General features: G+C 45.8%; 1 protein-coding gene across 3 annotated transcripts in view; it reads right to left on the reverse strand.

Moving 5' to 3' along the window:
• Positions 1–11,886: 11,886 nt before the first annotated feature.
• The window catches only part of Scml4 (Scm polycomb group protein like 4), a 91,918-nt gene continuing 86,297 nt past the window's right edge, over positions 11,887–17,507 (reverse strand). For all 3 annotated transcript variants that reach the window (XM_028769027.1, XM_028769026.1, XM_028769028.1), the window contains 2 exons: positions 13,560–13,705; positions 11,887–12,078 (listed from right to left, as the gene is read on the reverse strand). In XM_028769027.1, coding sequence (XP_028624860.1) covers positions 11,953–12,078; positions 13,560–13,705 — 272 coding nt within the window. In that variant the 3' untranslated portion in view covers positions 11,887–11,952. The remainder of the gene's footprint in view (positions 12,079–13,559; positions 13,706–17,507) is intronic.

Here is a 17,507-nt window from a genome sequence, read left to right on the forward strand (position 1 = left end):
GCTCAGGACCTCTGGAAGAGCAGTCAGTGCTCTTAACCTCTGAGCCATCTCTCCAGTCCAAGAACTCATTAAAAATGAAAATCACACACCTTAAAAAAAACCATACCCACATACTGTTAAAATAATCAGTGCCAGTAGTATTTTACCACACTGTATACATCTGACTATAATGTACTGGCTGGTGACTGTTTAAGAGTACGTTCAAAACATAATATTAGACTTCTAAATAATGAACACGTTGGCCCAGAAGAAAAGGTTACAAACAGTATATAAAAAAGCTTTGGAAAATCAAGTCTTACAGACCGTGGCCTTTCTATTAAGACATTGTCCACCGCGAAGATGAATATCTCCTTAAGACGTAAAGAGCGTACCACACTTGCAGCCTGCTTCCCACTAACGAGAAACTGGCAAGCGCGTGCAGCAAGGACACAGCATGTTCACGCTGAGATAGTGTGTCTGCATGAATCCCACCCGATGACAGTAAAGCAGAGGACAGATAACTTTAATAAACTCCCCACCTCGAGGCCCAGGGGGAAGCGTGCAAGCCGTTTCTAAGTTTGGACACAACATCTTCCCCCTTTGTTTTCTGCACCTTAGTGTGGTGCCCATTTGCATCTAACCCAGTTATCTCATGTTTGCATGCCTTGCAAACTGAATTAACAACCAAATTGCCTATTACAATTTCCCATTATGTGACACAATTACATAGGAACACCGTGAGGTGAGAGGATTGTACCAGGACTGGGAAGCCCTGATTACATCATGTTTGCACAGAGCAGAAATTAAGGTGAAGCCCTCCCCCTAGGTGACAGGCTTTAGGGCGTTTGCTCCAATGCAAATACTACTCAGTATTTCCACGAAAGCTACTCACTGCTGCTTACCCTGCAAAGTTAATCCATAAGGCTTCTGTTGTATTTTTATTGTTGTTGTTTTGTTTTTTTAAGTTAGCACCCGAACGACCCCACTTCCAAGCAGGAAGCTCCACTCTTCCTCACAAGCACTTTCAAATGATTACATGGGTTACAGCAATGTCCCAGGATCCCACTGGGTCCACGTGAAGAGAAAACACTATCGCTTTAGAGTGATTCTGTAGAACACTTGCCAGGTCTTGCTCACACCCGGGCCCCACACAAACAAATGATGCACAAACTTTCACTGGCCCAGCGTTTTCTTAAGTCCCCAATCCCAACACACACGTACACACATGCACGCACAAATGCACACACACACCACACACCCTTCATATGTCTAATCAGAAAGAAGGAAAGACCGTTTAGAGAGCATGTCTACACGTCCACTCAAATCGCTCCCTCCCTCCCCCCGAATAAGCCCCCTCAATACCAGATCTGTTGCATGGCATAACTTCTCAGGGGGACACCTTGGCATGGGCCTGCCAGGTGACCCCTCACCTCATTATGTTATGTAACAGAGAGGGGCTGGGAACAGCAGCGACTGGCTTCTCGCTGAGATGGGAGGTGGACTTATTGTGTCCTTGGTTCCTGCCTGCTTCCCGCAGTTCAGCAATGGGAGGAAGAGGCTGGGAGGGAAGGGCGCAGCAGCCAGCTCCCAGGTAGGGTGAGATCTCCCAGGTAGGGTGAGATTGCTCAGCCTCCCAAGGGGACTGGGAGTAGGGGTAGGGGAAGGGGGGGATGAAGCAGAATAAAGAGATTAACGAAGGCTGAATTTGAAGAATCTGCAAATGAAGCTGTCAGCTTACAAAACAAAAGCCATAATGTTTCAATCCGTATGGACTCTAGACTCCAGCTCGCAGGCTCAGGCAGCGGGGTTTCCCAGTGCCACCCTCATTGTGCAGTAAGAGGCTTGTCACACAGTGACAGCCTCATCCTGGTGCTGTAGTAAAACACACCTATGGCCTCCTGAAGCTTTGTGATGTTACAATAGCACTTAATTAACAAAAAATTGTCCCTGCTAGTGAAAAGGGAAAAAAAAGAAGATAATTATGATGAAAAGATTGTATTGAATCAATGTATTTAATTTTCTTGCACATATAGAGAATTTAAAAGCAAATTTATTCGCAAATCAAGTTAAAGTATGAAACCTTTATATTAATAATTATTTCTCTGTACAGAATGGAGAGCAATAATCTAACCAACATCTATAAAGTAGAAATATTTGTTTTATAATGCAACTGATATTTTACATTTTCTTGAAGAGGAGCTGCCTTTTTTCTCTTAATTCCCAAGAAATCAAAAATAAGATTAAACAATAACAGAAAATTAAATATTGTGGCTGAGAAACAATGGATAATAAAGGAATCTGAGTCCATCAAACTCTCACACTTTAACAGAACGATTTTTAGTTCCTGAGAAAGAAATTTGACCCCTGGAAAGACCTCACGGCTCACTGGTTGGCCTGGGCCTCAGAAGTACAGTGCTTATTGAACTAGCCGTCCCTTCCCATTCAGTCTTGAAGGTCAAGTGTTGAATGACCTGGGTGACTTGCTTCTTTCAGGCAGACCATCTCCTACCATCTTCAGGAAGTACACTAATGTCCAAGAGCATTCTGGGAGTTCTTTTGTCCAGCCAGCATTGAAGACAGTCACCTAAGTCAGGATTTCTGGGGTGGGGAGGACTGTGCTGGGAAAGGCCAGGAAATTTCTCACCATTGCCCTCCACTCAGATACAGCTGTTTAATACTGCTCACGGCTCAACTGACTCCTCGTACCTCAGAGCTACTGTGTGGGTCCTTTTCTCCTCCACCGTCTACCCCCACCCCACCCCCTTCCCCTGTTTCACCCCATCACTAGATAGGAGAGAAAGAAAAGCAGAGAGAGAGAGAGAGAGAGAGAGAGAGAGAGAGAGGAGAGAGAGAAATCTGAATCTAATTTGTTGCCTTTTGTTTCAATTTGAGCATGACAATAACAAACTGCAACCACCCCTCCCCCCACCCCCCAAACCCAACAACCATAGTCCCACCTATCGGGGCTCTAGCATTTATATACCCTCTGAAAATTTCCCAGAATTCCAAACATCACACAATCGCAGAAACTATCTGCAGCTGGCAAAACCACCCCTCTGCTAGAGCACGAGGTAAATAATGCTCAACTGCTTCAAAGCAGCCTCATACTCTGTCTTAGGGTTTTACTGCTGTGAACAGACACCATGACCAAGGCAACTCTTGTAAGGACAACATTTAATTGGGGCTGCTTACAGGTTCAGAGGTTCAGTCCAGTATCATCGATGTGGGAGCATGGCAGCATCCAGGCAGGCATGGTGCAGGAGGAGCTGAGAGGTCTACATCTTCATCTGAAGGCTGTTAGCAGAATACTGGCTTCCAGGTACCTAGGATGAGGGTCTTAAAGCCCACACCCACAGTGACACATCTACTCCAACAAGGCCACACTTCCTAATTGTGCCACTCACTAGGCCAAACATACAGAAACCATCACATACCCTCACATCTGGGATTAAAAACAAAAACATATTCTTATATAATATTTCTGTTTTTTTTTTTATTCCAGAATTCTCACTACAAATTGTGTTAGGAAACAGTTTTCTAGCCATCTCAGGAACAGGTTCTATCTTGCTAGTGGAAACAAAACTTAGTTCATGTTCCCAGGCCCAGAACCAACTCCTGCCCTGCTTCTTTTTCACGTGCTTGATGCCCGTCTGTTAACCAGTAAAGGATGCAAAGAGGGAAGATGCCGTTATCCCGTTATCTAAATTAAGGCACACGAGTCATGAATGTGCTGCCTGACTTGACTTAATTTAATACATGCTACTTGCCCACTCCTTTGTTCCCTTACCATTCTAAATCCTAGTCTGCCCGATGGAGAACTTAACCAGCCAAAGAAGAACGTAACCATTCCTCATTTGAAGAGGTATCATGGGTTGAGAAAGAAAAAGGAAAAAGTGTTTTCAAAATAACACCATAGCTGGACATGGTGACATATGCCGATAATCTCAGCACTGGGAGGAGGGGGGCACAGAGGTCAGACTGTGAGCCCAAGGCCAGCCTGGGCTAAGCAGCAAGATTCCGTCTCAAAAAATTATTATTATTATTATTATTATTATTATTATAAAAACAACACAGTAGCTCTGAAAACCATCAGCTCTCGTTCTGTCATCCTTGCCACGATGCACAAAGCCAATCAGAATGTGCGGCCTTAAAGCAGAAAGGTGGGCATTAGGACGAGCGAAGGCTTCGACCCCTTCTGCGAGCCTGCCTTCTGGTACTTCTGCTTTCAGTAGAGAGAGCCGAGGCTTGAGAACAACCTAAGCTTGGGAGCACAAGGCAAGATCTGCTCATCAGCCCGTTCTCATTCTCAGGAATGGTCTCTGTTTCCTCTCCTGTGTTAAAATTTAAAAACAAAATCTAGTCATGCTTGAAAGAAAATAAGAAAACTGGTTTAGTACTTAGCAAGGTGCCTTGCTAGTAGTATGCATTGCTCCTTCAAAAATCTACAGCAGTCAGGTGGTGGTGGCGCATGCCTTTAATCCCAGCACTTGGGAGGCAGAGGCAGGCGGATTTCTGAGTTCGAGGCTAGCCTGGTCTACAGAGTGAGTTCCAGGACAGCCAGGGCTACACAGAGAAACCCTGTCTCAAAAAACCAAAACAAACAAACAAACAAACAAGCAAACAAAAAAAACAAAAACAAAACAAAAAACAAAAAAAACTACAGCAGACTGTTTCCTTTCCTATTATAAATTACAGATTTATTTATTTGTTTGTTTTTAATCAAAATAAAGCATCCTTAGTTCCTTGTATCACAGATACGGGCCTCACCATCTGAGTATCCTTTTCATAGTTAATGTAGCACGTGACCACCGAAGCACAAACAACTTATCTGCTTAGGAGAACGCAGCATTTCAGTGAGATGACAAAACTGCTTTTCATTATTCTTTTCATGACAGGCCTGAAGACTGTGACATGTCTGGTATCCTTGCTGGTTAGCTGTCTTAGTCACTGTTCTATTGTCGTGAAGAGACATGATGCTCATGACAATTTTTATAAGGGGAAGCATTTAATTGGGGGCTGGCTTACAGGTTCAGAGGTTCCGTCTACTGTCACCATGGCAGGAAGCATGACGGCATGTGGGCAGACATGGTGCTGAAGAAGCAGCTGAGAGTTCTACACCCAGGTTGGCAGGCAGCAGGAAGAGAGAGACAGTGGGCCTGGCTTTGGCTTGTTGTTGTTGTTTTGAGACAGGGTTTCTCTGTGTAGCCCTGGCTTTCCTGAAACTCAATTTGTAGACCAGGCTGGGCTTGAACTCAGAGGGAACCTCCTGCCTCTGCCTCCTGAGTGCTGGATTAAAGGCGTGCTACCATGCCTAGCTTTAGTTTGGGCCTTCAACAAGGCCACACCCCCTAATCCTTTCAAACTGTGCCACTCTTTGAAGACCAAGCATTCAAATATATAAGCCTATAGGGGAGGGGACACTCTTATTCAAATGAAAACACTGGTTTTATGTCAACTTGATGCAAGCTAGAGTCATTTGGAAGGAGGTCCTTAGCTGAGAAACTGTTTCCATAAGACTGTCCAGGAGAGAGGTCAGTGAGGGGTCAGTTGAGAGCACCGGGTTGCTCTTCCAGAGCTCCTGAGTTCAATTCCCAGCACCCATATGGTGGCTCACAGCCATCTGTAACTATAGTCGCGTGGGATTTGAAGCCCCCTTCTTGTATACATCAAAACACCCATACACATGAAATTAATATTATTAATTAACTAGCTAATTAATTAATAGCTGGGCATGGTAGCAAATGCCTTTAACCCCAGCACTCAGTAGTCAAAGGCAGGATCTCTGTGAGTTCCAGGTCAGCCTGGTCTACATAGTGAGTTTCAGGATAGCTAGGGCTACTTAGTGAGATTCTGTCTCAACAACAACAACAAAAAGTTGGCCTGAAGGCTCGTCTGTAGTCATCTTTTCAGTGACTGCTGCAGGAGGGCCCATCTCACTGTGGGTGGTGGCATCCCTGAGCAGGTGGTCCTAAGGGCAAATGAGGAAGCAGGCTGTGCACGCCAGCAAGAGCAAACCAGTAAGCAGCATCTAGTTATCGGCTTCTGCCTCAGGTTCCTGCCCAGTTTGAGTTTCCACACGGACTTCCCTTGGTGACGGACTGTGATGTGGAAGTCTAGGATGAAAAATCAAACCAAACCAAACCCTTTCTTCCCCAAGTTGCTTGCCTTTGCTAGGGTTTCATTGCTGTGAAGAGACACCATGACGAAGGCAACTCTTACAAAGGACAACATTTAATTGGGGCTGGCTTACAGTTTAAGGAGATAAGTCCATTATCATCATGGTGGGAGGCAGACGTGACGCTGGAGGAGCTGAGAGATCTACGTCTTGATCTGAAGGCAGCTAGGAGAGGACTATCTTTCATAGGCAGCTCCTCACTGGGTGGAGCTTGGGCATAGGACCACAAAGCCCAGCCCCGCTGTGATGAACTTCCTCCAACAAGGCCACACCCACTCAAACAAGGCCACACCCACTCAAACAAGGCCACACCTACTCAAACAAGGCCACACCTCCTAATGGTGCCACTTCCCATGGGCCAAACATGTTCAAACCAAAATATTGTTCTTTCATGGTGTTTATCATAGCAATGGAAACCAAACTGCAGCCTCTGAGCACAACTCTTACACGGTGTCCATTTTTTACCACAAAGGAAGGGAGCCTATTATTGAGATCAACTGTCTGTTTGTGGTATAGATTCGGCTATTACGTGGATAGGCTCTATTAAACAGACAACGATTTCAGAATTGGCTTCACCTTAAATATTCATATCTGATTCACAGGCATCTGTGTCTCCCTGAGAAGTAGCCTTTTTCATAAACAGAGCTGTGCGGCAGAGCGACAAGCCAGCTCCTCAGGGAGGGAACGCACTGAGATGGGAAGAAGCCAAGCAGAGATGCTTTGCAGGATGCTTTTAGGGACGGCGGTCCAGCCCTGGGCGGGGAGGCAGAGACCTCACAGCATTTGGGGCTGCTTCATTTCTGATGACAGTGGCCTTTGGTAGCACATGGATAGACGCCAGTGTCTCATTTCACAGTGAGCTGTTTGAAGAAGCAAGTTGTGGGTTCGTTCCAGAGTGGGACCTGCTGGTAGGCTGTTCTTCTGCCTCAGTGCCCTGGCTCAGGCCATGTGGCCAAGTAGGTGACAGAGCAAGTCTGAGTGGTTCATGGATATATTTAGACAGAAAGATTCTGCTGTCCTCACAATATCGAGAACCACGAATCAGTCATTGCCAAGCCAGTTCTCCACCCTGGTATTTGTCATCTTCCCGTTCTGTCATCCTGTGTCACAGTATCAACTCCTGGTCCCAGTGGCAGCTGGCCTGGGAAACGGTGTCTTGCTAAGTGTGCCAAGAAGCCCCAGGTCTCGGGGTAGAAGTTTAGCACATTGGTCAGACGCACGGCTTGGGAAAATGTACGGCTGGCCGCCCAGCACAGCGTCTCCAGGCCAGTGTGTGCTCTTAAGTGCAGCACTTGGTAGTCTTGTGTGCTGACTGCACTGTAACCACAGAGGAAGTTACCACAGGAAGTGTCTCAGCTGTTGCTTATTAGCATTAGAACAAAATTACACAAAGCAAATTGTTAGCAGACTTGTTGCTGTAATCTTTAACTGGTGGCCGTAAATAAGAATGATCCTCTTTCAAGTAAATGCTAGATTTCCAAAAACCCAGCTTTCAATTGTCCGTGAAGGAATCATGTGGGATGGAGCTAACTAAGCCTTGGAGGGAACGACACAAGGGGCCGAGGCTCCAGCGTCCTCAGCGCTGCAGGGCCCAGAGTGGGGCTCCTGGGCAGCTGTGGCTAACTTGGCAATATGGAAGCAGGAATGTTTGTGCCTCTGGACATCTGACCATCTGCTGGATTCCCCTCAGGGGTTCTCAGGCTGGTCCTCTCATGGGACAGAGTAAAATCGCAAAAGCAGAGGCTCGGCTCTTAGTGTGTTTACGTCAAAAGTTAAAAAAAAAAAAAAGCAGAGTTGGATTTTTGGCACCCCTCATTTTAACAAGACTTGTGATTAAATCTCACTCCCTCCTGGCCCAGGTCTTTATCCGTGGTTTAAACAATTCGAGCCTGGCTCCACTGGGGAAAGTAAGAAAGGCAATCTTACTTCTTACTTTCCCAAAGCATATGCACCAGGATACCTCTCCAGGTATTCTCTCTCCAGAACTGTTCTCAGGGAGAGATCAGAATGTCCTTCAAGACTTTCTGATGATGACTACATTCAAATAGAACACTGGGCGTTTCCAGTTTTCTTCAGAGATTCAACAAAGCCCCCCTAAAAGAATATACAAAAAATGTTTTTTAATTTAAACCATTTTAATTTAAATAAGTATTCTGTGACGTTATTGGGTTCTGAGTATGTCATGGGCAGGGACAGTGAGCACAAATGCTATTGTAGTGTTTTCCTAGGAAATGTATACTTTTGTATGTTCTGGTTTGTTTTTCAAACTCTCAGCCTAGCATCCCTTCCCAAGTTATCAATTCTGAACAGTTTTTTTTTCAGAGGCATTCTCTGCTCCTTTATTTCTTCTAAATGGGGAAAAAAAATTGGCAATCCTGTGGAAGAGAAATAACAGGCCCATGTCCTCCCTGGCAGACACAACCAAAACCCTTAGGCAGCTGTCCCTGGCCAGGGCTCCCCAGTATGGCCTTTTCTCAGGCATCCTCCCAGGTCCTCAGGTCTGGCATTTCCACCTAGCCAATTCAGATGAACAAGCCCAGGCACCAAAACTGTTCTGGTCATCTAGCTGTCTAGAGGACAGGCCCTGCTACAGTAAGAGGGAACAGCTACAAGGAACGTAGTAGGAAGATTAGACCATGCCAGGCCTCCACACTACAAAGCTGGAAAGATGTTTGAGAACGTGCAATAGCTACTGCATTCCCAGCCACTTCTTAGATTTTCCAACTCCAGTGTCTGGAGACACACACACACACACACACACACACACGCATACACAAACACTCATACACACACGTGCGTGTGTACATACGCACGCACACAGAGACACACACACATACGCACATACACACACAGACAGGCAGACACGCACATACACACGCACAGACTCATATACACACACACACACACATGCGTGTGCATACAGTCATATACACACATGCACACATGCAGAGACACACAGACATACACACATGCACACATGCAATCACACACATATGCACACACATGAACGCACAGACATACACCACACACACAGACAGGCACAGACACACATACACACACACGCACACAGAGACACACACATACACACAGGCCACATCTTTTATCTACAATCTTCACAAAGGGAAATAATGTGTCTCATAAAACATTTAAAATTGCTGTAGGCATCAGAACTGTCTCTTGATTTTCCGCCCAAGTGTGTAACAGACAAGTGTAATTGGAAATGTTTGGAACATGAGCGCCACACTCTTTAATTTGGAATTATGCAAAATTCTATCGTTATCCACTGTAACCTGAAGCAAAGCTGTGCAGCCGGACTAGCAAGTGTGTGAGCTGTCAGATGTGAGTTCAAGTCCTGCTCATTTGGCCCAGGGTCACCCCGATGGCCTGACCCTGGAAGGTCTGTTTGGAGGAAATGGCCTCACATGTTTTACATTTGAGAAGCTATTTAGCTGCGCTCTTTGACAAGATTTTTGAGAGGGATGAAAATTAATTATACTTGCAGTATTGCTACAATGATTTGGTCAACTAATTAGATTCCATGAAAAAACAGGCAAGAAGAATTGGTTCTGCTGGGTCTTTTGTGATATGGCAGCTTTCATTCCAAGACTAATGAGATTGCTTCTTGGTGCTTTGTTTTGTTTGGCCAAACCTTAAATGTCTGGAATCCTACAATCGAGCTAATTTAAGGCTTCATGTAAAATAAGACATCATGCATGGGGACACAGCTCCAGTTCCTTCACAGACTTGAACCGGGTCCTAGCTCTCTTTCAAAACCTCTCCTGACTTGTTTGACCTTTTTAAAACTTGGGGCACCGGTGAGACATGAATAAATTTAAGCAGGACATTTGGCAAGCTTAATACTGCCAGTCACTGAGGAGCCCGTGTTTCTGGAAGAGGTACCATGAGCCTACGGAGAGGGGCAAACGTTAGTGTGAAGTGACTTTTCTGATCTCGATGCTTTCACACCAGCAATTCTGCATGTGGGAATCGTCTGATGCTTTTTGAGACAAGGATCTAACTTCAGAGCAGCAGCGAGCACCCAGCATTAACAGTCTTCTTCAAGGCAGAGTCTGTTCGTTGCTTTGACATCTTAAAGAGTCTCTCCAAGGTCTAGTTCAAGGTCATTTCTGCCTCACGCTAAAAATAACAGACATCTGGCTCATCCACAACCTGATCAAGTTCCAGTCAGTGGGAAGCTCTGGGATATTTTTCTCCTTCTCTGTTGTACTTAAGTCCAACCACTGGTGTGTATAAGTAACAAAGATTTTACAGAGTCAAAGATCGTATACTCCTACAACAGGGAACATCAAAGCGGGCCCTTATAGCACAGCATGGAATAAATGTCTTGGGCTCTTCACCTAAATTCTAACGGATTGGTACAATAGATCTACATCTGTCTTGTTAAGGACCAGGATGTCTGGCTACACTTGCTAACTGAGACCTTACTCAGACTGCAACCTGAGGGAAGATGCCTTTTTAACATTCTTACTATGGTCATGGGAGACCCTAGGTTACCTATAACCCTCATCTTCCCCAGAAGTGCCTTTAAGGAAAAGGATGTGCCCATGAGTTCTCTATTCACTGAGAATAAATGAATAAAAAATAAAATAAAGAAGATTCCATAAAGAACAGCAGCAAAGATGTCACCCTTCTGCTTAGGAAACCATGGCTCCATCCCCCATCCCTGGACACAGCTGCAAAGGGCAGAAAATCAATTTTTTCCCATTACTTCACAGTGAAGAGTAAAAACCTATTTGTAAATTGAATTAAACCCAATAAAAACACGTCTGCATATTTGTTGAAGACTAGAAAAATTAGCCACGGACACAGCTACAGAACGCAGTCACGTAACTAGGAGTCAGCACATCCCATTTCAAACTCTGCTGAGACAGTTCCCACCCCCACCCACCTTTTTTTTTTTTTCAAGAAATATCCATATCTAAATGTCACCAAGATTCTTCAGCATGCCATCACATCAGAGCCTCAGCGAGAGGCCAGGAGGGAAGGGACAACAGGTCTTTGTTCAGGCGGACAGTTGCTTCCAAATTTGTACTGAGTAAGTAATGGGCATGAGCTGGGCCTCAACAGAGCGTGATTTCTTTCCAAGTGGCAATCTGGGGTGCTGAGTGTCGGATTCGTTCCCTGTCCTTGTATAGGATAGGTCTTGCTTATAAAAACCCTAACCCAGCCACGCAGTCTGTACATTCTGAAACCTCATTACCAGTCTGCCCTCTGGTGGCGCAATGAAGAACTTCAGCAGCTAGGGCTCGAAAACATCCTTTCCCCTTTCTCTCTGAGAGACAAAAACAAAAACAAACATACAAAAAAAAAGTAACAAAAATTCAAGTTTTTCAGATAGTGCAAGGCAAGGCAGTCATCAGAAGACAACTTCCAGAGCTGAGTACTGCTGATCCGTCCCCAGAACAGGGAGAGGTTGCCACTGGCACTGGGGGAATCCCCACAGCCCCTGAGGGGACAGGATTCTTCTCCTTGGGACTTTGGGAGGCCCCTCCAGGGCTCTTCTAGGGTAACAGCATTTCGTTATCCCCTGTCATGGCACAAATAGCACCCATAAAGAGTGATCAACATGTCAGGAACATTAAATGTTCTGACAAGTCTAGCACACAGTTGAGTCTCTGAAAGGGGCCACTAGGAATGTTAGAAAAGGCAAGGATGTACACGTTTTATTAAAAAAAAAAAAAAAAAAAAAGAACCCCAGAGTCCTTGTGGCTGTGATATTTAAGAGAACCGTCTCCTCATGATGTCAGCTGGCCGCTGAGATCCTGGGTTTTGACTCTTTAGAACTTAGCTTGCTTCAGCTTGTCAATGTGATAACAGAGTTTCAGCGCGGGTCCCAGCTTCAGTCCCAGGTATTTCATGATCATGTCACTCCTCAGCAACAACAGGGCATTGCCATCAATCTCCTGGAGGAAAAGCCAAAGGACATTCAGAATGGCTAAACGGTGGCTAAGGTCCGGGAGTGCTCACGAGGCACTTTAAGGGCAGGTGAGGAGATTGGAGAACACAGACTACTTGTTCTGGGAAAGCTCTTGGGAACAATTAAAGCAAGCCACTATGATGCCCTCCTCTTCCCATCCCTTCCTGGAAATCACGTGCTACCTTTCTCTTTCAGATTCCTGCCGGCTTCTGATTGTAGCAAAGCTTAACCTGCATTCCTATCTCACATATATGTCATCCGACTAAAGCCAGAACCACAGACAGATCAGCCTGAGGACAACCAGGATTGATGCTCCTGGCCTTTAAAGGGGGCCATGAAGCAGGGAAATGTAGTCCCGGAGAATACCTGACAAGAACATTTCCCTGCCAACACTTGAATCTTAGCCCATTGAGACCCAGTCAGGCTCCAGACCCACAGAAATAAAGATTAGCGATGTCCATTGTCTAAAGGCAATGGATTTGTAGCAATGTGTCACACTACCAATCCAGAATTCATATCGTAAGCTGAACAAGGTAACAGTAATTTTTACCTTTTGCTCCACTTACTATCTTTTTATATTTCAGAAGTCCCTAACGATTATAACATTTATATGATGTTACATATATGACTGAGGCCTCATGTAGCATATTTATGTGTATTTTCTCATTTAACCCTCTAAACCGGTGGTTCTCAGCTTGTGGGTCACGACCCCTTTGTGGGGTCGAACGATCCTTCCTCGGGGGTCACCATCGGAAAACATAGACATTTACATTATGATTCATAAAAGTAGCAAAATTAGTTATAAAGTAGCAACAAAAATAATTTTATGGTTGGGGGTTACCACAACATGCGGGACTGTATTAAGGGGTCGCAGCATTAGAAAGACTAATGCTCTTAGTGCATTAGTCTTAGTGGTTCTTTCTAAGAACCACTGCTCTAAGCAGTAAGAACACTAGATCACAGTTTGTCTGACATATTGCAGGGGTGCTACAGATGACTGCTGAATAGTGACAGGTAGGTGGGTGGGTTGATGGACAGGTGGATGGATAGATGGAATGGACGGACAGACAGATGATTGGGTGGATTGGTGGGTAGTTGGATGGTTGGATAGATGGACAGACAGATGGATGAATGGATGATGGATGGATGGCCAGGTGGACAGATGGACAGACTGGTGGGTGAATGGGTGGATAGATGGGTAGATGGACAGACGGATGGATGATGGATGGACGGATTGACAGAAAAGCAGGCAAAGTTCAAGAGAGAGAGAACAGAAGAGAAACATATCCCTTAAAAACACAAATCTGGGGGTTGCTCTGCTCTGACATGCCTATGGCTGCCTGTCTCTCTCATCTCGGGCTCGCTTAAGGGCACTACTAGAGCTTAGTCTGGATCACTGGTGTTTGGAGGACCCTGAACTCCTCTCTCCTCCCACTCGTCTCTCCCTGGCCCTCCCTTCAGACATACATGCTTTCTGAAGAGCTCCACATGAGGCCCCAGGGCCTGGGGATCAGCGTCCTTCACAAATCGGACCACGTCCTCCACAGTCCAGGTAGAAGGGTTCCTGCTGCTTGGTCGTCTGGTGTCCTGCACATCCGGAGAGGGGCTCGGGGCTGGAGGGAGTGAGCAGAGGAGGGGGACCATGAGCCAGTAAAATTTAGTGTCCATCTGGTGCTGCCTACTGGGTTTCCCCACCCCTAGCTTGCCCAGGAGTCCCTAGTGCTCTGAAGTCCACGGCAGGGCCAAGTGTCTCTGTGACAGGCAGACGCTGTGAATAGCTGCTCAGTGAGGAGCAGAAGGGTGACAGCCTTTCCATGCTGTGCTGTCCATGGAAAAGGTTTGGGAGAGCTCTCTCATCCTTGACAAACTAAAATTCTGGTTCAAAATCCTAGCTAAAGCTCCCCAGACCTCTGATTAAGTTCTGTGTTTGTGGCCCAGGGTCTGTTATAAGCAGCTATTAGTGCCTGGGGGCTGGTGAGCTGAGTGATAGCAAAATGTATCTCTGTAGCCTGTGGGGCCAAGCAATACCGGGCCCTTCCCGTGTCCTCTGGAGATGGCAGTGTGGCAGAACAGAGGTGGGTCTTCACTTTTGGACTTTGCACAATGGCTAATCGACCGTTTATACCTCCAGCAGCACAGGAGGCTCTCTTCATGTCTGGTCTGTTTGTACCTGCTCTTAGAAGATGGTGTTACTTTACTACTCGTCCCTTGTCCCCAGAACTGGGTTCATGAGTCCTTAGGAGGGTGCCTTTCCCGCTGGCCCTTCTCCTTTCCATCCTTGCCGAATCTTTGGTAAACTCATACCACTAATGGTATGGCTAATTTGTATTGTTAAGGTGACTAGACTTAGAATCACCCATACCTCTGGGAAGCATTTTCAGAGAGAAGAGATGACCCGCTCTGAATGTGAGCAGTACCACCCAGAGGATGGGGTCTCCGGCTGAGTGAGGTACTGGTGGGAAAGTTAGTGTGCTACCTAGTTTAATGTGAATTCGTTATATGCTGGAATCATTGTTGAAGGAAGGAACCTCAATTGAGAAAATAAGCCCACCCGATGGGCCCGTGGGCAAGCCTGTGGTACATTGTCTTGACTGATGATTGGTGTGGGAAGGCCCAGCCAGCTCACTGTGGGCAGTGCAACCCCTGGGCTGGTGGTTGTGGGGTACTAAAAGAAAGGAGGCTGAAACGTTAGGCTGAACTCAGAGAATCCCTCAGAAGAAGGGAAGGAAGGATTGTAGGAGCCAGAGGGGTTGAGCATAAGAACACAGCTCACAGGATCTAGTGAGCAGGGATCACAGGGGCTCACAGAGACTGAAGCAACCATCAGGGAGCTTGAATGGGTCTGGGATATTCTCTGATGAGTGTTACGGTTGATTGGTGTTCTTGTGGGAGTCAAGGTTGTCTCTCCAGCCTGCTTTTGGGACCCCTTTCTTCCTACTGGGCTGCCTCGTCTATGGGGATCTGTGCCTCATCATATTGTAGCTTGTTATACCATGTTCAGCTGATATTCCTGGGAGGCCTGCTCTTTTCTGAAGGGAAACAGAGGAGCAGAGGATTTGGGGAAGAGGGGAGGTGTAGAAGAGGAGCTGGGAAGAGAAGGGGGGAACTGCAGTCAGGATGTATTATGTGAGAAGTTAAATGGAAAGAAAAAAGAAGAGAAAAAAAGGAAGAAGAAAGAGAAGGAAAGAAAGAGATGGAAAGAAAAGAGGAAGGAAAAAAGGAAGGAAGGAAGGAAGGAAGGAAGGAAGGAAGGAAGGAAGGAAGGAAAGGAAAGAAGGAAAGAAAAAAGGAAGAGAAGAAGGAAAGGAAGGAAGGAAGGAAAAAAGGAAGAGAAGAAAGAAGGAAGACAGAAAGACAGACAGAAGAAAGAAAGAAAGAAAGAAAGAAAGAAAGAAAGAAAGAAAGAAACAAAGAAAGAAAGAAACAAAGAAAGAAAAAAAGAAACAAAGAAAGGAAGGAAGGAAGAAAGAAAGAAAGAAATCAAGTGCTAGGCAGTGGTGGCGCACGCCTTTAATCCCAGCACTTGGGAGGCAGAAGCAGGAAGATTTCTGAGTTTGAGGCCAGCCTGGTCTATAGAGTGAGTTTCAGGACAGCCAGGGCAATACAGAGAAACCTTGTCTCGAAAAATAAATACAAAAAAAAGAAAAAAGAAATCAAGCAAGCAGAGCAAGCCATTGGGTACATGCCAGCCATGCCTTGAGTTCCTGCCATGATTTTTCTGGATGGTGGAATACAAGCTGTGAGATGAATTAAGCCCTTTCCTCTCTAGGCTGCTTTTGGTCATGGAGTTTTATCACACAAAGAATCTGTAACCAAGACAACCAGGTAAGCACGCACAGTCTCCTTTCTCTGCTTTTCTGGTACACTTATCACTGATCAAGCTCCACTGTCCCAACTCAAGTAACTTCTGCTTCCATGACCACCTTGTCATGAGGGGTGGTCATCCCCAAACTGTGAGCTGACATGGTCCCTTCCCCTTCAGTTGCTTGTTGTCAGGTATTTGTTCATAAAAATGGGGAAAGTCTGAGATGTACCTGCAGTGTACCTGCAGTGATTTTCCCGTGGGTCTCCTTGCTTCAGCTCTTTTCTATCTAGCATGGCTGCCACTGCCTCAGGCTGTCCCTGAGACCAAGCTCTGTCTGTATACTTCTAACATTCACTGTCCCTCTGAGTCCCCCTTACCTATGTACCGTGTGGTTCCATACCTTTCCCTCTTAGATAGAAGGAAAGGATTTTGGACCAGGGGACCTAGAGACAAATTCTGGAGCTTCCTCTGCTTGTCGTTTGACTGCAATGTGTCTTGAATCATGGTAACATTCTCTAGCCAGAGAGACTGCCATAGGTACTGAAGTGGGCAAGCCTGGGCCTTCTGGTCAACCTACCAAAGGTGCTCTACAGAGTGAAAGAGGCTCCCTGCACATCCATCTGGGCATACTGCTTGTGATGGCTATTCTCAGTTGTCTACTTGACTGTGTGTAGCATGAACTACAATCTAGGAATGGTGGGTACACCTGTGATCCCGATCTTGAGGCAGTAAGGCAGCATGCCTTTGATCCAGATCTTGAGAGAACACAGACACAAAAGCATGCCAGCCCAGTGGCCATCAGACCCCTTCGTGAACACCATAGCCAACCTTGCTATCACCTGTCTTTCATTTGACCTTCATTTATCCTTCCCCTAGAATGCTTCCCACATCCTTCTTTGCAGTACAGTCACTTGCATAGTTTTCTGTACTTTATATTTCTCCAAAATTCCTCCTATGTTCACTTCACAGTCATGTACCAAGCATTTTCTCTGGCTTAGTCTTGGGAGAGACATTTGGTGAACAATACAACCCAAGTTCTCTCATTACAAGGGTCATATATTACATTGACCCCTCAACAGCTGAGCAGAGAATAAATATTCTTGAAGCATGGATTTGAAGATTGTGAGATAGATCGATACGCTTCGTAGACAGAGGCTAGCTTTGTGTGAGTGATCTTTACCACTACTTCCAGGCTAGAAAAAAGGCCAAGATTCTGAGCAAAAAGTGACTGCCCTATGGCATAATTCTAGGAGCTGAGAAGCCAGTGCCTATCAGCCTTCCCTAAGTCTTTTTTTTTGTTTTTTTGTTTTTTGAGACAGGGTTTCTCTGTGTAGCCCTGGCTGTCCTGGAACTCACTCTGTAGACCAGGCTGGCCTCGAACTCAGAAATCTGCCTGCCTCTGCCTCCCAAGTGCTGGGATTAAAGGTGTGTGCCACCACCACCCGGATCCCTAAGTCTTAAAACAGTTTTCTTCTGTGCTCCCCTTCCCGCTCTTGATACACCTGGGAAGCTCCCCATGCTCCCTGGACTGAGAGAGCAAGATTCATTTCTGGATTTGTCCTAGTTGAGGACTAGATTTTGTTTGAGTTTTGTTTCATTTTTCCCCTGAA

This window comes from Grammomys surdaster, unplaced genomic scaffold, assembly GCF_004785775.1.
Source record: "Grammomys surdaster isolate TR1022 unplaced genomic scaffold, NIH_TR_1.0 190, whole genome shotgun sequence".
Classification (NCBI taxonomy): domain Eukaryota; kingdom Metazoa; phylum Chordata; class Mammalia; order Rodentia; family Muridae; genus Grammomys; species Grammomys surdaster.